General features: G+C 36.7%; 1 protein-coding gene across 5 annotated transcripts in view; it reads left to right on the top strand.

The window, feature by feature from the left end:
• Window positions 1–24,678, top strand: part of CNKSR2 (connector enhancer of kinase suppressor of Ras 2) — a 206,924-nt gene that overhangs the window by 108,784 nt on the left and 73,462 nt on the right. For 3 of the 5 annotated variants that reach the window (XM_036390809.2, XM_036390579.2, XM_036390508.2), the window contains exons 9-13: window positions 3,541–3,687; window positions 12,928–13,061; window positions 16,784–16,995; window positions 20,875–20,964; window positions 22,329–22,543. In XM_036390809.2, coding sequence (XP_036246702.1) covers window positions 3,541–3,687; window positions 12,928–13,061; window positions 16,784–16,995; window positions 20,875–20,964; window positions 22,329–22,543 — 798 coding nt within the window. The remainder of the gene's footprint in view (window positions 1–3,540; window positions 3,688–12,927; window positions 13,062–16,783; window positions 16,996–20,874; window positions 20,965–22,328; window positions 22,544–24,678) is intronic. The other 2 variants (XM_036390899.2, XM_054518168.1) reach the window with 1 other exon arrangement.

Here is a 24,678-nt window from a genome sequence, read left to right as displayed (position 1 = left end):
AATGAATGAGAAATGTGGAGGTGGCCTGATGCTGGTGCTGTAGGCACCCTGTGTGCAGGCTGTGTCTTTCTGCAGGGTTCCCTCTGCTTTGGGAGTGTGGTGCCCCTGCCTGTGCCACCCAAAAACACTGTGGATCTGGCCTTGGGCCTCCAGTCCATAGGTGTGGGTCACCCCTTGTGTCCCTCCCTGCCCTGGCAGACTCCTCCAGCAGAGCTGCTGTAATGTTGGCAAAACCATCTCACCAAGACACTCAGGGCACCAGTGGCTGTCCTGGTGGCCGTGAGCTGCGCAGGGTTTCAGGCGTGGGCAGCGAAACACAATGCTGGGTTTAGGCTGCCATCAGACACCTCTCCTGGCTGCTGCTTCCAGGTGGCACTAGTTTAACAATGTAATTTTATGTTAAAACAAGCAACAGTATCTTCCTTGCCCCATAAAAATGGCCACCTGGTCGGCATAGTGCACTATTTTCAAAATAAATTGCTCAGGTTATTTTAGTGTAAGTAAAGTTGTCTGCTAATACAGTCCTCTTACATATATATTGAATTTTCAAACCAGTGTTGAAACTTTCTTGTTACTGTCCTTTTTGCAGTACAATGGGCAAGGATATGATAGGAACTTAGAAAATTCTGCCCAAAAAATTTGATGATTAGAAGTTGCAAATTTTTAACTGTGGTAATGAGAAAGGAGATGTTAGAGAGAATAAAACCAAATTGTAGTTAAAGGGTAGCTTATGTGTAACTGAAGTGGAATTCTGAAAAAGTTTTCAGTTCCAGATGTAGTCCCTGCTTTTTCTGCTTTGCAGCCTGACCTCCTCAAAAAAATTGTTTTGTCCATGTCAGAATGAATTTTGAGAGGATCTGAACTATGTTGGAACTGAAAACCAGGCCTCCTATGTGGGCATTGATTTCCTTCAATTGATTGTTGACTACCTTTTATGTGAATTGTTCCTCTTAGGCCAATTTAGTTCTTTCTGTTCAAATTACAAGAAGCCATCAAGGCCTGTCTGAACAGCCAGAAAACTTTTGTCAGGGAACTAGATAAAAGCAAAGGATGAACTTCATTTGAAATTTATAGTAAACTCAGAATTTCACTGTGAAAAATTAAGTTAAATTGTTTTTATTCATGAGCTTCTAAATTACATACATCAGATTTAGAGCTTTGAAGCTATTTTTTTCTTTAATCCCCCAAACTCCTATGAAGAGACTAGATAATCTCCCATTTATTGCAATGTAATGCATATTTCAAATAAACGAGGTAGTTTATCTCTGCAAAGTATGGAAGTGCATTTAAAATAATTTTTAAAATGCTAGGATGGCCAAAAAGCCCCAGTTTTGTTTATATTCCTCTGGCTATTTCAATGAGAAACAGATGGCTTTAAAATACAGTTTTCACATGCAGTGTCCTACCAAGTTTGTTGGGAAGAACTTTACATCCTGACTCCATAACTGAGGTCAAGTCATGTTCTCCTCAAGGCTCCCTGTGCTACTTTGTTCAGCAGAAGGATTCTGCTCCACTAATCCCCCTCTTCAGCTGTTGCATTAGGGAATTACAGTGTGCAGTACCTTAGGTACAGAGATAGCTTACATGAACTGCAGGCCAATGATTCCTTCTTTTGGTTAGCAAATGAAAGCTCACATATGCCCACAGTGACATGATGTAACTGTAGGGAATATATTGCTTCTAAGCAGTGGTGCGAGTCTCTCAAATAAGAAAACAGTATTGTAAATAGCAAGAGTTTTTTTTATAAGATTACAATGTCCTTACACACAAAGCTTGGGCTCAAAGATATTTTGTTTAAATGTTGTTGAAAGACAAAACTTCAGTGGGATGTGGGAATTGAGATGCAATTGGTTAATTTAATGTTTCAATTTGTTCGAAGTATAATAGCCATATGCCTAGTATATGGGAGTAAAAATAAAGATTTCAGCATGCTTAGAAGTTTTCTGTGAAAGCCGAAAAATATTCTATGAAGATGCATGTTATCAATACCCTTTTTCTTTGCATACAATAATCTTACTGTAGAAGTGCATCGTGGATATATTGGGCTTTGCTGTGGTGGAAACAGGACAGGTAGGTTCACAGGAGCTGAAGAAAGGGTGATGGGATTTGAGCTATGTCTGTGATTCAGGGCTGTTGGTAAAATCACTGTTGGCTCAAGTGGCTTGTTTGGGAGAAGCAGTTCTTAAAATAAGTGATACTAACCAAAGTGAGGTATTACTTGGTGTAATATGAAATAAGTCACAAAATAAGTAGCAACAACCTACATGTGATTATTTTGCTTAAGCATAGGTAATATATGTTTGTGTCATGTAGCACTATACCAGTGATAAGGAGCATCTGTGCTCGTTGTTCACACTGCTAATTGGATTTTTCAAATGTATTATTCAAATGTAAAATAACCTTATCACTTCAAAGTTCTAGATCTTTGTTTTTCCTCTTCTCAGCTGGATAATTTGCTTCTTGACAGTGTTCTTTTACAAATTGCGAAAGAAGGAAAATAGCCATAACTGTGATCATTTACAAATTAGGGAGATGTACTTGTTTGTTTAGCATGGCAGGGGTGGGGGACAGAGAAAAAAGAGGTAGAAAAGCTGTTGAATTTACAGAAATAATCACTTTCTGGGTCTACAGGCCGAGATTTTGAAGGGATGTATGATTGTATGTATTGCCAGTCTAGGTACCAAACTTCAAAAAGCATGCTTTTACTATCCTAAAGCATTTTGCAATGGGTACCTTGTAATCAGGCCATATTCAGACTTAAAACCATTGTCATAAATTAAAATGTTTTAGTATTTAAAGTACTTTTTCCAAAAATGCAGTATAAATTATTCAGACTCCTTGGATTTATAAATAGAAACTTATTGCTTTCCATTTTAATCAACGTTTTAATTTTAAAATATTTCAAAATGCTGCAATTAAATTAGGAAAATTTTATTTTGGGCTAATGCGTAGTGACTGGACTACATTTCTGTCATTCGTTTACTGTATTTGTTTCTGAAATCATCATGAAAGAAGCACTGTTTTAAAAAAGGCCTTGTGATTCTGGCTTCATTTTTATAGCAGTGTGAAGAGTAGGTTTTCCTGAACTGGTTTGTGCCTGCATAAGCTGCTAGGAGTAGTAGTGTATGACTATATGTGGTTAGTGACCTTTGAAAAGTAACCACAAAGTACAAATTGCTCAGTTTTGAAATGAACTGTCAATGCAAAAGCCAGGGCTTTTTAACTTTCTAGTCTCTAAAGTCTGTACCAGAGCTGACATTTGAGTTTGAAAACACCTTGAGATTTAATTGTGCATTTGCAGTGAAATAAGTTATTAATTCTAAAACCTGAAATGATGCATATACATCTTAATGCATTATAGTAATTATTTCTGTTTATGTGATTTTTATGCAGTAATTAAGTTTAGACATTTCTAGACCTAATCTCCTTTATGGTATATATACACTCCTTTATGTTATTTACTAATCTTATTTAAAAAGGGAACATTACATATTGAATAATGTACCTCAATTTTATTGTAATGATTTTACTGGTTACCAGGTGGGGTGGCAGTTGAAAAATTTGGTGAATGCACTACGAGAGGATCCGAGTGGTGTTATCTTAACTTTGAAAAAGCGACCTCAGAGCATGCTTACCTCAGCACCAGCTTTACTGAAAAATATGAGATGGAAGCCCCTTGCTCTGCAGGTAATGAAGCTTAATCATAAGTCATACACCATCATTTTAACTACAGATTATCTCAATGATGCTTTATTGTGCTTCATCCTCAGCAGCATATAGATTTACTCTTGTATACTTTGAAAAATTGTTTCTGAAATTATTTCTATGCGATTTGTTCTCATAGGCTAATTGAAATTAAACCTGTTGGAACTTTTCAAAGTTAAAAAGTAACCATCCCAGTGTTCTACAAGGCAGAAAAGTAGCCTCAGATATTTTTTTCTAGCTAAGGAGAGACAAACATACTTCACAAATGATAAATTTTAGTTTGATTTCTTGTGAAGATCTCACTACAGTATAACCTCAAAAATGAGGGATTTAAAATATTTGAATTCTCACTGATGGAGTTATAGGAAAATTTATAAGGTGATTGTATTCAATAAACCACTTGACAATCAAAATTTCCTCATGAAAACAAAGCTGTATTTGTGTCAAAGTTGTCTTTGAGACTGAAGGCTTGCACATAAGGAGCCATAGCACAGGATGTCTGGCTGGGCACATAATTTTAGTAAACCTGCAACGTGCTGAAAGCTGTGGAAGAATTTCATTAAAGCTTTCATGTTTAACTCTAGGATAAAATGTCACTGTGATGGATTACTCTAGGAAATAAAAGTTATATTCAGACTGATGAAGGCATGTAACTAACTGATGGAACCAACAAATAATCCATTTTTCCATTCAGTTCAAACACAATAATCTTTAGAAATTTATTTTGTTTGTATAAAGAGTGCATTCTTTAGGACATTTTTATTACCACACTAAAAGTTCTAATTAAAAATTAAGTACATATGAAAGAGAAAAGACTTCTGCAAAGTTTGGACAAAAGGAAAATGAGATATAGAAATGCCACTGCCATTATCTGTGGTCCTATGCCATTTGAAATATGAGGAGATACATTAAAAACTAATGCCATAAAGAACTTCTTTCATATGTGTGTGTGTGTGTATATATATATGTGTGTGTGTGTGTGTATAAATATTTATATAATGGTGAAATGCATTAGAGTCTTTGAAACTAAGATTTTAAATGATTGAGGTGTTTTGGCCTTTCAGATATAAACAGCTGAATGCACATGTGACAAAAACTTTCAACCAGAAATTAGCATCTGGAGATAAAATTGCAAATCTGGATGCATGAAATGAATGTGTGAATGTCTATACTTGAAGGCTTTTTCCATACCTTTAGTGAGAATATAAATACAAATTTAAAATACACATCATTGCTTTAAATGGGTTCAGATGCTTTCAGTCTAAATGCTGAGCATGGGTGAGTTTGGTATTTTTTCAAGTAAATTGGGCCAGGCTCCTAAATACTCCATTTTGCTTCACTTTATCATTTATTACAAGAATAATTACACTGCAGACTCCACATCAAAAGTTTCTGATAGGTACTTGGGTCTTATTCAACTGATCTAACTTTAGATTGACTATGTAACTATCTACATGTCATTCAGGTTTCTCTTCTAAACTCCCTTTGGCCAGCAGACATGCATTAGTAATTACTGATCCATTCATCTTGGCCTGTTTTTGACTGATCTGCCTTTAGGATACAGTGAATTTGCCCCTGCACATGCCTCTTTCTCTGCATTTGATGATAAAGGGAATCTGGATAGCTACTTTGAATGTGGATTATCTTTACTGGATGACATTGACCCTAGATAGTGATTTTCTGTAATCTTACAGATTTGGGGAATGGGGGGCAATGGGTGTATTGGGGTAGGAGGGTCAGTTCTTGCTGTTAGCATGAAAAATATGAATATTTTCAAGGCTAATATGAGCACAAATAGAGATACTGTTAAACATTGCAGATATAATTCTGGTATCATGATGATATTACTCTGATTTTATCAAACATGACACCAGGAAAAGGCCAGAACCTCATTCAGCACTTATGTGTGCAGTGGGCATATGTGTGTCTGTTTTAATTTATAATTTTAGTGTGAGAAACAACAGTTTCCTTAAGTAGGAGGAGTGTGGACAACGCCCCATGGTGAATTGCAAACTTCAGAAGATGCATAATGTGGAAATTTCTGTTGTGGATTTATTCAGATCAGAGTTGAACAGATGTTAAAGTCAGCTGATGTTGAAGTTTAAGTGTAGCCTAAATGTGAAATCAGTACTGTATATTTTATCAATAACAAGCATCAAAAGAAGTCCAAGTGAAGTGTAATTTTATAGCTGTTAAAATATGAAGATATTATATTTATTTAACTAATTGTCTGAAAAAAATCTTCAGAAAAACTCTTAAGCGTAACAATTGCAATTTGATGCTGTGGCTGTTCTGAAATTTCTTATGTTCCTGATTCGCATAAAAGGGCTTTTCTTTAATAAAGCTTGGGATGTAATGTGAGAGGAGAGGAAGGAAAGTGATACCAAATACCAGAAAAACATAAGGGAAAGCATTGCTTAACATCAACTTTGCAAGCAGGGGAGGTTATGCTAACTTGTGTTCCCATATCAGGATGTCTTGAAATGTTTGAGAATGTTACAAATGTGCTGTCATCCCAGAGTTAAGTTAATTGAACTGTATGTATTATTCAGCAGATACAAGCTAAGGAAATTGTGGCTTAGTAATAATTCTGTTGAAGTGTAAAATATTCAAAAGATTATAGAGTGAGATATAGATTATAGAGTGAAATTCTGACAAAATGGGAAATAGGATCAGCAAAAAAACTGCTGTGGTCTTTTTGTTTCTGCAAATAGAGTGAACACAGGAAAACTGGTGTCACAGCCTAATCATATTGTGATGAATGAGGTGGGAAGGTGGAAGTGTGCCCTAATGTAAGGAGGATGATACAAAATCAGACTTGTGTTTTTTGTATTTATCCCACCAATCAATATGTTTAACAGATGATGCCATAGGTGTAGAAGGTAAATACTTCAGTGTATTAAATTAGAAGACTCATTTACATTAAAATTTACATTGTGATATTTAAATTGAGAACCTCTGAGAACTTAATTTTAGCTTAAAGTGAATAATGTGGAGGCATTATTGGTAAATGACATTCAGCTTGTTCAGTCTGCAGTTGTGTTTAAGAACATGAAGTCTGCCATTTGCAGCTGCATGACAAACTAGACTTAATGGAGAGATAATAAATATCCCTGTGAGCTGGGAAAGTGCTCAATGAGTGTCCCAGCTCAGGCAGTGTGCAGGTACCACCAGTGCATCGAGCTGGTTTGTGTGTGGGTGACAGGGTGTCCTAGGAATTAAACTATAAACTGATAATGAAATGTTTAAGAGTTTTCTGCCCCCTGTTAGTGATCTAGGTTAGCCATATGCCAACCAGACATTCACAGAATCCAAGTGTGGAAAATGCCTCTAGATCATTCAGATGTTAACTGCTTTTTAATTGGCATAAATGCTTCTTAGAATTTTCAGCTGTTTACTTTGAACAGCTCTGCCTTTGCATTGCAGTCTTGCCTTGAACTAGGAGTTAAATTCAGGCTACATAATTATTGATTAATTCTTAATTCTTGGTGAGGTTGTTTTTTTCTTTTTAGCAGAAACACTTATATTTATTCTTTTTATAAATATTCTTAACCTTAGAATAAATATGAAAGGTTAGGGGAGAGAAAGAAAGAAAGAAGAGGAAGAATTATGCATATGGTGTAGCCATCCTGAAACTGAATGGTTTGATGTGCAGTAAAATAATTCAATTAGCCTTTGGCTATACCATGCACCGTTACATAATGAGTTTGTATTTACAAGCGCACTAATTCCAGCTCTAAGGTCAATCAGTACAGAAATAAAAAGACTCCTTTTTTTCCCCCCCTTGTGTCCTGATTAAAGAAAGTGCTGTTTGGTTGATTGAGGTTTATTTTTTTGTGTTTTCAGTGAGTTGATTGTCTGTTTTAATATCCATCAGTATCCAACCTCATACTGATAATCAAGGTTCTCCCATGATGCATTTTAGAATCATGTCCAAATTTGTGAAGTCAAGGGATTTCTCAGCCTGTGTTTTTTGTTACTGCTTTTTCAACAGTTGAATTAGACAGCTGTAGCCTTGGGGAATTTAGTGGTTGCCTTTCGCAAAATTGAAAGTATTTATTAATATGGTATTGTACCATAAATATTAAGGTGTTATGCCTGCAAGACAAACCTTACTAAATTTGCCTTTCAGTTAATTTTTTTCATAGGCTGATCCATTGTGTGAGAACCTAGAACAATATTGCAGTTTGCAATACTTGTATTTCTGACTGCTTCTAAATATGGTGAACAAAACAATTAACTTTAACCCTTTTTTTTTTCCTTGTTTGACATAGAGGTGATTTTATCTTTGAACTCTCTAAATTTTTGTCTGGTTCAAAACCTAAGTGAAATAAATTTCCTCTACTCTAGATTGTCTATTTTATTTCTCCTTTCCACTTTGTGTTGTTCTGGGGAGGTTTCAAAGGAAGGCTCCTTCAAGTGCTGTTGAAATAAAGGTGGAAAGTTCAATAGAGAAGATTCTCAGAGCATATGAAATTTTGTGTAAGTCGCTGGCAGCACACTAGCAAGAACCTAGCTGCAAAGCCCTCCTTTGTCTTCTGGAAAATGCTTTTTTAATTACTCAGAAGAAGATGGACTTTATTACAGTGCGGAAAACTGTTCATCCAGTTCTTTTTCAATACAGAAAAGGAGTGCTAGAGCAACCTGTGCCACGCTTCGGTTAATTTGGAATGCACCTGCTGGTGTCAGGGACAAGGCTCTTCCTCATGGCACTGAGGATGGGGCAGGTCCAGCTGCCAGCCACATCTGCTATGTTGACTTGGAAGAAAACCTTCCGAGCCCTCCTTCACCCAGCCTTTTGAAATGTCACCTTTTGTGTATCTTTATAGTTTGCTGTACTGTTTTGTATTTGATTAAATTGTACTGTTTTAAAAGCACCAGCACTACAGTATCTGTAGTTTTTCTAACAGAGTTTGTTTTGGATTAGATGTGCATCATATTTCCACTGTTACACATTGAGCTTTTCATTTTCCTAAGAAGCAAAGGCAGCAATAAGAAGTCCTTTGTTTGAAAGAAAATGATGCTTTTATTATTTTTATTCAGTATATTTTCTTATTTGATTATATTGCCTCCTTCATTCATCTAGACACAATGTTATATACTGTTTTCATCATTTATGACTAGAACTAATGATCCTACCCTTTTTAATTATTAAATTTGAATAAAACACTCATTTGTTTGCTTTTAAATTACTTAGTTGTCTTTTAACTGCATGGGAACTGTGCATTCTTTGTAGCACTGTTAAAATGAACTCTGTCTGAATTAGTTACAGTATCTCATTATTTCATGTCATGATTGTTATTATAAAAAGTTTATTTTATTGGAAACATTTTGTTCAATATATTGTTGTAATTTTGATTCAATATGAAAAACATACTGGTACTAAAATCTGCTTATTGATGCAAATACTGTATAAAGATAAAGAAACTTAAAATTTTGTATTAGCTTTGCTTATATTTTGAAAAATTGTATGTCTTTTTTTGGAGCAATGTTTCTCAGACTTATATTGCAGCTTCCAAGGGTGTTAATGAAATGTTCAAAGAGTTTTAAAAAACATTTAAAATAATTTTAGATAGTATATATTAAATATTGATTACATTCATTGTTTAGATAGAAAAATCAAAGAATATGCTGACTCACTGGGACACCCCCTCAGTTTCTTCAGAACTGGGAGTGCAAAAAGCAGTAATGGCTCCTGTTTATCAAGAGGCAGGTGGGGACCACAGGGCAGAGCCAAGCAGGGACAGAACAGCTACTGAAGGGAGGGGACTTGCTTGCTGCCAGTCAGTGCTGCCAGGGATTTCCTTTTTCCCTGCTGCTGTGAGTAAAGATGGTTGCTTTCCTGTTCTGCAGCCAAGCAACAGTTTAGGAAAGGCTCTGTAAAGACTAATGAACCTGAGGGAGGGTGGTGCATTCAAAATGTTTGAGAAATAGTACTCCAAAATATATTGAATTATAGATTTTGTGTCTGTCATTGTGGATTAAGATTCATGCAGGGTCACATGTGGGACGTTTTCTGTTCTGAAGGCTTTCTTTTCAACCAGAGGGGTCTGAAGACTTTTTCATTCTGTACATGAAAATGAAAGCTGAACTTCTACAGCACAAGGTGGTAGTTACAGCAAGGCTCTCAGTGTGTTGAGCTACTACCAGGAGAGACCATTTAAATGTTTTTACCATGTAAAAATTCTTACTAACCTACTGATTTGCTGGTGTAGTCATGATAAATACTGGGATTTTTTTTTAAAGGGGTCACCTATTTTTAAATTAGGATTTCCCTTTTTTTCTAGTTGGACAAGTTTTGTTTCTTTGGAAATCAGCAGAGAGTTGAGTTTGGCAATGCAAAAGCAATATGGAAAATAAGTGAGACTTCCTAGTATGTTTTGGGACAATCCTACAGGATTTTACCTCCACGTGGATTGGATTGGATTACGATTTCTGTCCCCTTGGAAGCTCTAGGTGCCCTGAACAGTGAATTTCCTTTGCTGTCCTGTGAGGTACCACAGTCATTCAGTGTCCACAGTTACACTGTGTCTTCATCTCTGACAGGGAGCCACTGGCCTTCAGTAAGTTGGATAGCTCGTGGCTTTCTGGGTTAGACTGAATACCATTTCTTCCTATTGCACTCACTGCTTCAACCACCTTCCTGTGCTAAAAGATAAACCAAAATACACATTTGTTAAAGATGTCTAAACTCAAACTGATTTCCAGGATCAGCCAGCAATTTGCCTGGAGGACAAACTGACTTGTATGTCAGGGCTGTTTGTTATACCAAACAGATTCCTCAGACTTGAGCTTTTTTTTTTTATTTTTCCAGAAGTTAGGGCAATATAATTAGAATTTATGTAGTTGCAGCCAGGTTTTCTAGGCTGTAACACAAGGGAAATTCTTTCCCTGTGTCCTCCAGCCCTACAGCAGCTTGTCAGGATCACTAGAGGCACATCACTCCTGTAAGTCCAGAACATTTTCATGCTTGACCATTATTTTCCCTACGTAAGATAAACCATAACCTTATGTTGACTGCCACAGTTCTGGTCTCCAAGTCCCCCTCTCCTCTTACCTCCCTTTTCACGCAGGTAAAGTAAAGGCTTTGACTTCTTCCTCTAAATGGAGAAGAGCAAACCCATCTGCACAGTTTGTCTTCCTCTCAGTGCTTCTGCTGGTATGAGCCATGAGCAAACAGCTTGGGCTTAACAAGTGTAAACAGGATCTAGGTCACAAAATCCTCTTGGCTTACAATGAAAAATAATTCAGCAGGCCACTCAGCAAGCCACGAAGTGTTCTTGTTACAGAAGTGCAGGGTATCAGAAAGGTAGCAAACACTGTTGTATTAGTGGTTCAAAAACATCAACAGGCTACAGTGTCACAGATGAAAATGTAAAGGATAAGATTTTTGTTTCTCTGAAAGAGAGAGGGAGGGTGTTTAGGATGTTTGGGGTTGTTTTGGGGTTTTTGACCTGTTCTTTCCACCAATTTTATTCTTATTTTTGTAGATTTGTCTTGTTTTTAGTGGTTGTAAAGTCTTTTACCTGTCTGGTTTTTGTGTGTGTCTTTCTCCCTTTCTTCCTGTAAGTACTGGCAGTCTTTCTTTGGCCTGGCTGTAGGATACTCACATTAACTCTAATGAGCAACAGAAGAGTTAAGCAGTATCACTGTTTATAGGAGACAGATTTTGAACATTCAAACCTAGAAAACTTGTGTCAGTTTATAGCTGTTGCTCTAAAGGTGGACTTGCAAAGTTTTAACAAGCAAATTTTAAGCATGTATTTTATTTTGTTAGGGCTACATAGCACCTAACACAGCCCTGTTCCAAAACAAGGCAGTAACTGGCTAAAGGATGAGGTTTCCTAAGTGATATTTGTTGTTCCTACATACAGATTGTAAAAAAGTGGCACAGTGATGGGGCCTTGGCTTGATAGGCATAGATTTGTATCTCTTATCACCAACTGATGAAAGGCCAACATTCTGGCAATGATCCTGCTTTAAACTTTTTGGGTTTTCTGCTACAGGGTCAAGATTAATATCTAGAAAATGAGAATTTATTATTCTGCACAGGAGCACCCTTTTGCTCTGTCATAAAGTATTGGTAACAGTGCTGGGAGAAGGATCTTTCTATCTATCATTCAGTCCACATTTAGAGCTTCTCTGCCATCAATACAATGTGAAATGCTTCTGTCTTTAAGTAGTTACTAAGGTCAGAAATTTTAGGTATAGTGAACTCTCTTCAATCCTAGCTCTTCTTTCTTCAAGGAGTAAACTTCCAAAAAGATGGAGGAGAAAAAACTCTTTCAAAGCAGAACTCAGTATGTTTTAATATTGGATTCTTTTTCGGGTGTATGAAGATACTCTTGTACTTGCTGTTCTGCTCTTTCTTTTTCTTCTGCCTGAGTTTAGCTATCACACAAACCAAGCCACACAAGGCTTTTGTTTATAGACAGATGTGTTATAAAGTAGACTAAAACAAAGTTTTTGTCTCATTTGATTTTTCTGCATCTGTGTAGACTTAGAAAATCTTGTGAAAAAATGTGATTAAGAGAAGGATCCTATCTGGACTGGAATGATAGCTAGAATTCATTATTATTTTGCAAGGAGGGTACAGTTTATTTACCTGTGAGTAAATGTTATTTTGTGAGGAGTGTACCCAGGGGAATGAATAATAATAATAGTAATAACAATAATAATAATAATAATAATCTCCAGTTGATTCTCTCATAGCATGTGTGCTCTGAGGATGCAGCACCTGATTTAACAGCATCTGCAGGCATAAGCTGAAGCTTTTACAGTTAATTCTTAAGCTGTAGAGCAGATGGAAGGACTTGACATTCAATTTAATGCCTACTTATGCACCTTTTGCTGTAAACACTAGACTTTTTCTTTACAATGTTAGTTTATTTAAGGAATTAACTGGATTCTGTTTGTTATTTACTCGTTAAGGCTTCACCAGTAGCTCATGTGATCACTGATTTTGTGGGCATTGGTAATAAACTTTCTGTGCAAAAGGGAAAAAGATGCAATCAGAAGAGTGAATTTTATAAGCACAGTACATGTCCATTGTAGATCTGTCCTCTTAGCATGAGTGGGCTTTTAGTCAGTTGAGAATCACGCAGAATGTTAGAACTGCTATTTCTTTAGCTTTCTGAACTATTTCTGGTTTTGGCTTTTACAAATAAAAATGTGTAATATATAAGGATAATCCTGATTATTTCTCTCTCTCTTTTGAACCAGCCTCTTATTCCTAGAAGCCCTACAAGCAGTGTTGCTACTCCATCCAGCACAATCAGCACACCTACAAAAAGAGACAGCTCTGCCCTTCAGGATCTCTACATACCTCCTCCTCCAACAGAACCTTATGTTCCAAGGTAAAAAAGACCATTTTACAGTACAATTTGATAAAAAAAGTGTTTGTGAAGTAACTGACCATTCTGTTCATACATATTTATTAGTCTTCCCTGTAGCTAATACTGTATTAATACTGTATTTTGCAGGTAGACTGGTTATTAAGGGTAGATGTGTTGAATCAGACCCAAAAGATTCTGAATCAGTATCTTGTCTGCAAAAAGTAGCCTTTAGAAAAGAAGGTCCAGTACCCTATTTTCTCACATATGGGGTCATCAATTGGCTGCATTAGTCTCATTCTCATTCAGAAGAGCAAAAGTTACCTGTAACCCTGAATCTGTAACTAGGAAAGGAACTCATATTTATCCCCTTGCCCAATAATCATAATGCAGCAAGGGAGTCAGTTAAATGAAGGAAACTTTTCAATTCCAGCAACAGCATTGTTCAGTCCTGCCATAGCGTTTTCTTTCTCTGATATTTGAGAAATTTCAGGTTTGTGTTTTAGTGTGGCCACTCAGCCAGACTGTGCAGTGACCTTGCTGTTCCCTGTCAGTACAGCTGATACTCTGACCTGCCACCTGGAACAGGCATTTTCATCTCTCCCAGGTCTCTGGACTTGCTGAGCCAAAAGAGCAGCAGATCCTCCTTGCAGATTCATTAGCCTACCTTTACACAGCCACAAATGATTCAGTATAAATCCATAATGTACACAGATTCCTGAATTCCTCAAACTCTGAGAGAATTATGGCCTACAAATAGTGCAAAAAGTAGCTGCCCAGAGTTTTAGGATTGTATTTAAGAGGAATCAGAATTCTTAAAACTTCCATAATCTTAGACACAGGTTATGTCTGTGTCATATGTCCAGTTAATGTATTTTTTAATTAATTCTTGCTTTGCTTTTAGTTACCTTTCTTGGAAAGGTTATAAGGGCAGCATCTTCTTTCTTGCACCTGAGTGTCTTGTAGCTGAGTTTTTCTTACACTTTCTTACCAGCAACTCCTCTAGCCAGTTAATGAGATGTATGACCTGATACTGACAGGACTTCCAGGGCCTTGTCCAAGAGTGAGGTATATGGCAAGTTAAATTGCCTACTGGGGAGGAGAAGTTGAGATTCTATGATAAATTCTTACTCATCAGATATATGGAAAACCTTGCAGGGCACAAGTGTGATTTTGACTTCAGGAGGATGTCAGAAGCCTTTTGTGAAGCCTTAAGCTGTGTCCCATGTTCCTTCCTTATCCTTGCCTCATCTGTACCTGGCTTGGTTTCTGTTTCACAGAGAAAAAAAAAATATTTCAAAGGTGACATGTATAACCAGATGAACTAACACATTTTCTAGTTTGCTATAACTTTTTTTTTTAATTAAATGAGAACATTCTTAGTCATGACACTTGAATTGTGCACAGTAGTTGAATACATATTTTACCTCCCTGATAACAATTCTTTGTTATCCTCACATAAATATTTTAAGGACATGGTTTTCAGAAAATTTACAGAAAAGAACCAAGTATTTAATTCTAATCCATTAATATAAAAAAGCTGGGGGGAATAAAAACTCAACCAAAGAGTAGTCTTAGGCGTGGTTCTCTTTGAATGCAGTAGTCATGGTAAAAACCTAGTGCTCTTGAAACTGATTATGTTTACCATCACAATATTTTTATTTGATAAGAAGTGCATCCTCATTTTTAAATTTTTTTGCTAAACATTCACTACTCTTCAGTTTTTAAGTTCTGCTGTAGAAATTGAGAACTTCTAAATGAATTTTGATTATTTTTAATAACATCTCTTAAATCATGATGATAATGCAGTAGTTTGGACCAATTCAGATTAAATCTTATAATACGTATTAGTACAAGCTGTAATCTTGTAGAGAGATTAGGCTTGGTACATTTGAATTTTTTCATCAGCTTAATCCACATGGACTATTCTTGATTTTACCTGTCTCATAGGGTGTGGTGTTCAGAATAATTTGTTTGGACATTTCATCAGGTTTTTTGCCCATGATTAACTATATTAAATCGTGTGTATTTTGGGTATTATCAAACTGCTCAACATCTGTTTCTCAGTTTGTTTTTGCCATTCCAAAGGAGAAAAGCAAACAATCAAGCCTCCTTTTGTTACTGGAATAGAGGAAAAAACTTGATATTTTGATGTAAATTGTAAAACCCAAAGGCTTGGTGATGGTGCCCACAGACAGTACAGCTGCTGACATATCCTCTCATGGATGGCATGACAAAAAGAGACCAACACTTGCCATGTGCTGGTTGCTTAGGAGTGCTAGTTGTGTGTTAGTGCCTGCTCATATTTATCAAGCACCTTTGGGGATGGCAACTGGAGCCCTCACCTCTAGAGGGCTGTGGCAAAGGGTGTTTGCCTGATGGCTCTGTATTAACTCCATGCTTACAGTAAAGATCCCTCTAGGTCAGGCTGCACTGCCTTCCTTGGGCCAGCCCCTGATGGTGGTTGCAGCATCTATTAGCATCTGGCTGGTTTATGTCAGTGTCCATCCTGTAACCTGTTGGGGTGCCCAGCTCTGTCAGCACAGAAAGGCTCTTTTTGACTGGAGGAGAGCCCACAGCCCTGTTGGGGCTGCACCAGCCTCCTTCCCTAAGCCAACACCATGCCTGCTCTGGGAAAGCAGCTTGGCCAAAGTGAGTGTAGTGATCAGTGGGGGTTTGTGATGCTGCAGTGTCACAGTGAGGCAGGATGGCCTGTTCTCATCCTTCATGGCTGCCTGGGTGCCATGAGGAGGCTTTGCTTGGTGCTCGGATGGAGTCTCAAGGTGCCAGGTGAAGTAGAGGGTCAGCATGCTGGCCAGCTTGGAACTCACATGGAAGTTCACAGGGGCTGAAGGATTCCAGCAAGAGCATATGGCCCAGCTTGTCTCTTGATTACCTCTTGAATACCTACTTCTCTCTTGACCACCTTTATTGTGCTGCACAGAAATGGCTGTCTGATCAGGTCTTTTGCAGCCATCTCCAGGCAGTTGTAGCAGCACATTTACTAGATAAGTCCTGGTTAATCTAATGCAAGAAAGGACTCCTAACCCAGCACAGCTTGCTCTTGTTTGATCCCTTTGACTAGTTTCCATTTTCAAAGAGTGGGGCAGGGGTGAGGAAAGCAAAAAGATTGGGGGCATCTGACACAAAGTGCAAAGTGAGCACTGTCCTGGGGTAGCAGCTGATAAGCAAGTGCTGCACACTGTATGTGAAACTGCATGGATGTGCCTATACAACTTCTAGACCTGAAATGATTGTGCAAAACTATGTCAGGTGTCTGTACATCCTCTGTGCCTGGTTCATCTTGATCTGGGATAGTGTGAGGAACCAGACTGAGTTTGCTGATGCTTACTACGTAGACATGTCTTAAAAGTATCAATGTAAGGCCAGAAATGTAAGGCCAACATTTCTCCTCTGCCCTAAATCACAAAGTGCTAGGTAGATTCCAGAAAAAAACAAGAAAAATGAAAAGAGTAATTGCACATCAGTTTTATTTCTATAATAATTTTCAAGAGAAATCCATGAGATGGATAAATCAGTACAGAACTGAACAAGCAGAAACGTGTGAGGTAGCTGGCATATAAATGCATATATATGCATATATGCTGTGTGCTCCTGATGTGGGGTGGATTTCATGTTTCAGCATATAAAATATCGGCATAGGCCCATGTTTATTGCAATATTCACAGTATAAAAAAATCAGTGTCTTATCTCAATATATTAAAAACTTTTCTTTTTAACTGAAGGGATGAAAAGGGAAATCTCCCCTGTGACGATGTTGGCAGACATATAGTGGGCAAACCGGTTCATACAGGATCTGAATCTCCAAACTCATTTCTGGACCAAGAATATCGGAAACGCTTCAACGTGGTTGAGGAAGATGCAGTTTTGTACTGCTATGAGTATGAGAAAGGAAGAACAAGTGGTCCTGGAAGGAGAGAGAGCACACCAACATATGGTACAGCATTGATCTCATAAAGATAATCACCATTTGTTGATTTTAGGATTTTCATGCATCTGCTTCTGTTTTTAACCATGAAAATACTTCTGGTGGCCATTGATTTTGCTGAGAATTAAATACTACTTTAGTCTAATTTCAGCCAAAGAGCTTATTCTGTTATAGGAAAGAAAAATATTTACTATGATAGGTAAGTCCAGTTTAAAACTGATGGGATTTCTGTATACATATTTTTGCTATCAGCTTAGTTTTCCAGACTATGTTTCAGTATGATTTTATTGAAAAAACATACACCAGAAGCTCATATTTTTTAACTAAAAATTCAGAATGTATTTTCTCTCATTGGAAGGGCAAGATTTGAATAAGTTTGGAATTCAGCTTTGGAAAATTTTTCTTAGGTATAACAACAATCAAACCCCTTCAGATTTACCAAGAGGTGTCTTGCTGCTTTCATGCTGCACTGCTCTCCAAAACTCTATAATTCTTTAGTACCAGAATTGAAGTATGACTGAAGATAGTGGTCTTTTTTTGGTAATACTGTTTTAACCTCCTGTAACTTTCTATATTGCAAGTGTGGCTTTTTACATATAGCAGTTCCTCATTATTTGAGATCATATGTTGTTAAAAAAGGAATTTTGCATGTGAGCACACATGTGTATTTGTGCTGCATCCACATCTTGGATTTTGGCTTATTTAGGATGAGAATTCAGGAACAATTTCTGGTGAGAGTTCTGATGCTCAAACCCTTGTACTCCAGCTTATTTTACCCTTGAAACTGTTGGAACTCTTCCTTTACCTAGTGTGGTAACTCGTTTAGCTTTGGACTGGGAGATCTGGTTTTCTGTTGCCAAGTATAAAATTGTACAGACATAGAGTTGGTAGGCTGTGGAAGAAAATGAATAGGATATCTCATGTTTAAAAAAGTTATTTTGACTGCTACAGTATGAGCTGAGCACACAGTTGAACATTTTTTCAACCTACCCACTGTGTTACTTCAGCTTTAAAAGTGAGCACAAGCTGTTAGTTATTGTAACAATCCTGTCATCATATCCCTTTGTGAAGAAAATAGATGTAAATTATGAGGAAGCATAGATTTAGTACATCATGCAGCCAAGCCCCAGAATCACCTAGGAACCTTGATATAAATTGAACTTGAGCAGTGTAAAGTATCCTCAGGACCTGGAGCAATATGCTTGCACAACATGAAAGGTTGCATTTTCACAAAATGCACTCTTTCTACACAAGTACACCATCCTGCTGAAAAATCTTCAGTATCCTTTTGATTTCAAAGTGTTTTCAAGTGTTTTCTAACCATGACCATTCTGTGCAAAATAACTGCTAAGTTTTGAAAATGGATATATCAATTTTATTACTCCAGTATTTCAAATATTACAATTGGTGGCTGCAGTCAGTTCCATTAACAAAGATGTACTCACTGTTCCAGACATTAAATTTTAATACTGGTGGTTGAGAGGGAAGAACACATTTCTTCTTCAAGGACTGCTGAATCTATTATTTTGTTATAGGATAGCTTTTTCTGCCTTTTTTTTTCTGTTAGCAGAAAGGGTCATAAAGACATGGATCAAAGACTCCACTGAAAATCAGTCATTATTTAACACATTTGTTTTACAGTCTTTCACTTTTGATCTCACTTTTTTAATGAATTCACGTCCATTTTTAATGAATTGTCAAGTTCATTTTCATTTAAGTGTATTTTCTAAAAATATTACCATTTCAGCATTAAATTCTAAAGTTTCCCACATGCATTTGTTAGCATGAGGTTTGTGGGTAGGCATGGCCTTAGGGTGTAACAGAAATCTGGAAAATGACAATAAGACTTTTCTGGTTTATGGTCACCCATTAAAGAAGGTCAGAGAGAGTTCCCAGGCCTAGAGAAATAATTATTTTCAACATGTACTTACCATTAATTTTGTGATGTGTCAACTTTTTTACAAAAATTTTCTCACTTCTCCTTCATGAGAGGTTAATAAGGCCCTTTGTAATTTCTTTACTGGAATCTTTTGACATTTTTTGACAATGTTAACAAAGATATTTCTCTTTCTTGCTCTTACTGGCTTTGAGGTCTTCCATAGTTGCTGCTAATTGGCCTTGGAAAGCTTCTGTTCATATGCAAGATGAAAATTTTCCTAAGTGTCCTTTCAATGGAAAAGAGATTCGGGAATCCATAGGGGTGTAAAACCAAGGTTGTTAGGAGAGGAAACAAACAAATGAAACTTGAGTTTGAGGAAAGAAACAAATTTGATCGTTGCAGTTTTAATGCCAGATACAAAAGCAGGTACTTTGAACAGTTGAAGGTTTTGCAGAAAATTTGTTGTTACTTTTGATAACAGTCAGATTTAAACAATCAGTTTTGTAGCTTTTCTATTTTATTAAGTGTGCGGTTAATATTAATAAGATACGATGTGTTTAGCCTCACAAAGAAAAGAAGGTTTTATTTCTAGAAAAAGAAACTGTTGAGAGCTGTTTCTGATCAAGTAAACATGAGCCAAATGCATCCCCGCTCAGGAAATTACTCTGTGCACTAAATCTCACCAGCTTCAATCAGACTTAAATATGTATCCCTAAATAGTAAAATTAATGATAAGAGAAAATTATGATTTTCCCGAGTAGTGAAGTATTTGTGACCTGATCCTGTGGTCTGAATAGAATGTACAACTTTTTTTGTCAATATTTTTTTTAAGATGATAAAAACTTTTATCATTATGCTGGCTGAATGGTGTTGGTGTGTTTTCCATGGACACAGTACTTCAGCAGGGAATATTTGTTTTCATTATAAACATGTATCTTTTTTTCAGTGTGTCATGAATTTAACCTCAAAATGTGGAGTAAAACTTTAATGTAGGAATTTTCTACTAAAATAATTTACAGGACTTTTGAAATTTTTACTTTAAGCTTTGCTACTTTTAAATTCAAACTGTTTACTTGCTTTTTGGATTTGTGACTGCTAGATTGATTTTAAAAGAGCAAGGGCTGATCTTGACTGAAAACATTTTGTTTTCAGTCTGTCACATAATATGCCATGTGCTATGCTTCTCTGTTTTGTTTCAATATATTATTTACATACACTTTGTTTCAATACACTGTTTAACTTGCTAAAGAATTCAGACCATTCTAAGACCATTCTAAGTGGCCCCACTAAGTTCCTTAGCACACTTACTTTACTGATTTCCAGCTATATACGTGAAGTCCCTAAACAGAAATCATAGTTTACAGCATTTTTGAAAATCAATTCAGCAGCTTCCAGTCAAAATTTAAAAGACAGAATAATCTTCAGCTATTCTTTTTATTACTGTCTGAAGTCAAAGTGAATTTAGCAATAATAATGTACTTTTCTTTCTGTGGATGAAATGGTACAAAAGACATGACATGTAGAGGTTTTCTATTTCCTTTCTCAGTCACTGATGGATCTTGTAAGCCCACCAGCAAATATGCTATTTGTGAAGGTACTTCAGTGATATGCCCAAGTTTCTATTACCAACAATTCCCATGTGCTTTAAAACAGTTCTCCCATGTGTGTGTCAGGGGCTTCCAGAATAAGAAATAGATACTGCTCAGTGAGAGCTGAAGTAATTTGAATGTGTTTTCAGTATCAGACGTCATTCCACTGATGACTTTGTAGGGCTCTGGATTTATTTTCTAAACTTAAAAAAAAATTCCATTAAATACTTAGCTGCTTCTTTTCTGTTAAAGAGAACAGAACTCCTGTCTTAACCTCTTGTTCAGAGGCAACGCTGGATCCTCTTTCATAAGCAACCCTGTAGAATTGCAGCTTAGCACATAATTTGTTCTTTCTTCTAAAGAATGTTGGTTTAATGCTGCCTTATGGTGCATGATCTCAATTTTTTCCTCTGTTTCCAGGGAAGCTGAGGCCTATTTCTATGCCAGTAGAATATAACTGGGTGGGAGATTATGAAGACCCCAATAAAATAAAAAGAGATACTAGGAGAGGTAAGGAATCTGAACACACATCTTATACAAGGCAAGGTTTTATCTTGCTTTAAGCTATATATTTTCAACATCATTTTGCTGCTTGCTTAGCTATATATGTTTGTGAACCTGTTTTGGTATTTTCTTTTTTATATATGCTTAATTTTTTGCAGAGTATTTTAGGATTGAGGAAGTTGGCTGGAAAACATTCTAGAGCAGAATGGGATTTACCTGAAAATCAAGAGGATAAGTTCTTCTGGGTTGGGAGGCTTGGATACATAACTCCATGTACAAAATTATGACCTCTAAGACTGCTCTTATCAGCCAGGAACAAGATGTTACAGCAATGATAGCTATTTCTGTAAAAATATTAACTAAATATTCACTAGGGATCAAAAAAGGAAGCACTTAGGAATTATTAGGAAAATAATACAAGACCAAATTTAGTAGCATTCTTATGCTGCCGTGTCAGTTGTCATGCTATGTATGTGCAATTCCAGTCTCTTAATCTCTTAAGACAAATACAATTGAATTCAAGAAAGTTTAGGAGACAACAAAAATTAATCAGATGCCTGAATTGACTTCTGAACTGGGGCCAGTTACACAGGCTGGCCATTATCAGTTTGGGAGCAGGACATAATAAAGGTTTATAAAAGCTTGTGTGGAGTGAAGTAAGGAAATAGCTTTGTCAGTGTTTAATCTGAAACAAGAGCAAAGAGCTCAAATATCTCTGTCAGATGCTGGATAAAAAGAAAATGAGCTGGTGCAGTTCATGTTCAAGCTGGAGAACATCTTGCCACAGGAGGTTGTGGGTACTAGAAGTTCACATTAGTGCAGGGAAAGACGGACAATTTTGTGAAAAAGAAATCGGATGAGGTTTCCTAAATTGACAGACATTGCTTCTGGGTCAGCTACAAATTGGTACATGCTGGAAGAGTATTCAGGGAAAGTATGTATGATATGGTGAATGATCCCCAATGAATATTCAGAGCAAATTACTGTAAAATGTGTGGTGCCACTGACTTTTGTATTAATTATGACTCCTATTTAAAAAGTAGCAAAACTCCAAAAATTATCATAGGTCCGTCATTGCTCATTTTTTTAAAACTCCAAGACAAAATTTATTGGTGTGCATCTTCTTTTATATTTTGTTCCCTTTATTTAAAACATACCGGAAAACTTTAGGAGTCGTGAATTTTCCCTACCAGAAGTTTGCTTTCTTATTATATCTGAACCAAAAAAGCATATGGGTTGTGTTAATTAAATAGTCCCAAAGAGTTAAAATTGGCAGTGAATCTTAGCAAGAATATTGCATGTTCTGGAAGCAGGATTTACATGCATGTAAAAGTTCACAATGATGTTTTGCATTACTTTCCTTTCAACAGAAAATTCATTGCTTCGCTACATGAGCAATGAGAAAATAGGTCAAGAAGATTACATGTTTCAAAGGAATAGCAAAAAGGATACTGGGAAAAAGTCCAAAAAGAAGGGAGACAAGAGTAGTAGTCCAAGTCATTACTCGCTGTTGCCTAGTTTACAAATGGAGTCATTGAGGCAAGAAGTCATGGGCACACCTGGACCAGAAACTGCTCTGTACCATGTGAGTAAAAATAACATTAACAAAAGTCATTGCTCTGTGCTTGTGGTAAGAGACAGTCTTGGTTTAAACTTCTTGGTTTAATCTTTAAACCTTCTCTGGACTGCTACTGTTGCACTGATTTATGTTCTTCAGACAATAACTAAGTCTCAAAGAAATATTTTAGAATTCTTGATTTTGCTGTTAAGATGAAGGGTGGACAGCATTATTTTATTTCCTGTATTAGAAAATGGCACTTTTGAAATGCAGTGTGGTATCTCTGCCTTGACTGACTTGCTGCCGATGGAAAAGGAAGCAGCAGCTGTTTCCTGACTGGCTAGATTCCTTCTTCCCAGCATCCCCATCACTGCAATATGCTAAGTGTTGTCAGACAGCCCCTTTACTACAGGTACTTGGAAGGCCTGATAATGGCAGGAAAACTTGTGGGAGGTTTTTGTTTTCCTTTGAGGTAAGAGGAGCTCTAATGCATGTAACTGTTTTTAACATACCGCCCTCAGGAATGCAGGTATAAATGTGAAGGTAGCAGTTCTGCTGGGTATGCAAAAGGAAAATTGCAGTAACTTGCTCATTTTTAAGTGTGTCCAAAAATGGAGTTAGAAGATCACAACATATTTTAGATGTGATAAGACATTCACCCCATAGCTCTTTCCATGTATCGAGAGAATACTCATCTCTCAGTGACATTTGTTTCTCAGTATATGTTAAATTCCTGACACTATGCAGTAACAAAATCTTTTATTTTAAGGTACCACCTTTTTTTTTTCCTTTCGTTCCTCCATAACCTAGTAAGTCTAGTTTCCAAATTCTGTACAAAAAATAAATGATGTACACAGGAACTGGTGGATTCTCAAAGCTCTGGTTTGGAAGTTAATGAGCAACAGCAAGCATAGAATTGACAACAAGCATTTTTCATTTACTTTGGATATCCATCCACAAAACACTTGAAATGTTACCACCCCAAATTCCACCAGTCAGCTAATCCTTCTTGTGCCTCATTGCCATTGCCATCTCTCTCTGTAATGCCACTAAATCTTCAGCATCTGTTTGAAAGTTTAGTTGGAACTTATTCCTTTATAAAAATAAATAAAGCTATCCATTCTTTGGAATACAAATCAGTATTGATCTTTTAACTGGTTATGGAAGAAAATGCTTGAAGTAAACAGAAAAAGGAATCTTAGACTATTGATTTGGTTATGGAGCAAAATGCTCGAAGCAAACAAAAAAAGGAATCTTGGACTATTGATTTGTCCAAGAAATGGGAAATGGAAAGGAGCCCTTCACAAAGCATTTACAGTGCTCTGCAGCTGAATATTGCTGATGCTGCCTCTGGAAGCTGGCTGCTATCATGCAGTTCCAGAGTTTCTATTTAGTGGTAATGACACCCAAGTATTCTGGTGCATATTTCTTTTGCCACATAGCAGAGTCCAAGGTTTTGTAATAAATTGGGCAGAACTTTTCTTCCATCTTAAATAAACAGTGCAGTGAGCACACAAAGAATGGGGGAAGTACAGATAACACACAAGGAACTCCTATCTGTTTGCAGTAAAATTTTATTAAGCTGTAGATAACGAATCAGACAATGAAAACATACTTTATGTTCAAATTGCATCTTAAGGATCACTAAAAGAGTGGAAAGAGTGGCTGTCCTATTGCAATTTTCTTTTTACAATCAGCAGCTACCTAGTTTTTCCCAAAGATTTCAGATTATTTGTAAATGGAAGCCTCTGGATACACATGAGTTGAGTGTAAAAGAGCTACCCTGATAGTAGTGAAAGAGATGGAGGGTTCTTTTTTGTTTGGTCTGGGTTTTTTCAGAAGTCAATGTTTTCATCATGCTAGAATATCAGGGAAGAGAGAATACTATGACTCTGTGCTGTGTATACCACAAGCCAGTAGATTTTCCTAAAGTAAAGAGCAGCCTCTACCACGTGGCTTTAGTTAAATTTGAACCTTTAGTGCCTCAATTGTTTGCATAGGGTCCCAGTGCTAAAGAACACTCCACCAGGCTTGTGAAGTAGCTCAAATCCCTCATTGCTCTTGTTTTTAAGAGTTTTCCATCTGTTAGCCTGTGTTTACCTGGCTTCCATGTCCACCCATAGTTTTAAATGTACCATTATCCATTATTCTCTGTATTTAAA

This window comes from Molothrus ater, chromosome 2, assembly GCF_012460135.2.
Source record: "Molothrus ater isolate BHLD 08-10-18 breed brown headed cowbird chromosome 2, BPBGC_Mater_1.1, whole genome shotgun sequence".
In the NCBI taxonomy this organism is placed as follows: Eukaryota; Metazoa; Chordata; class Aves; order Passeriformes; family Icteridae; genus Molothrus; species Molothrus ater.
Note: the sequence above shows the minus strand (reverse complement) of the source record. Positions and strands in the feature narration are given on the sequence as shown.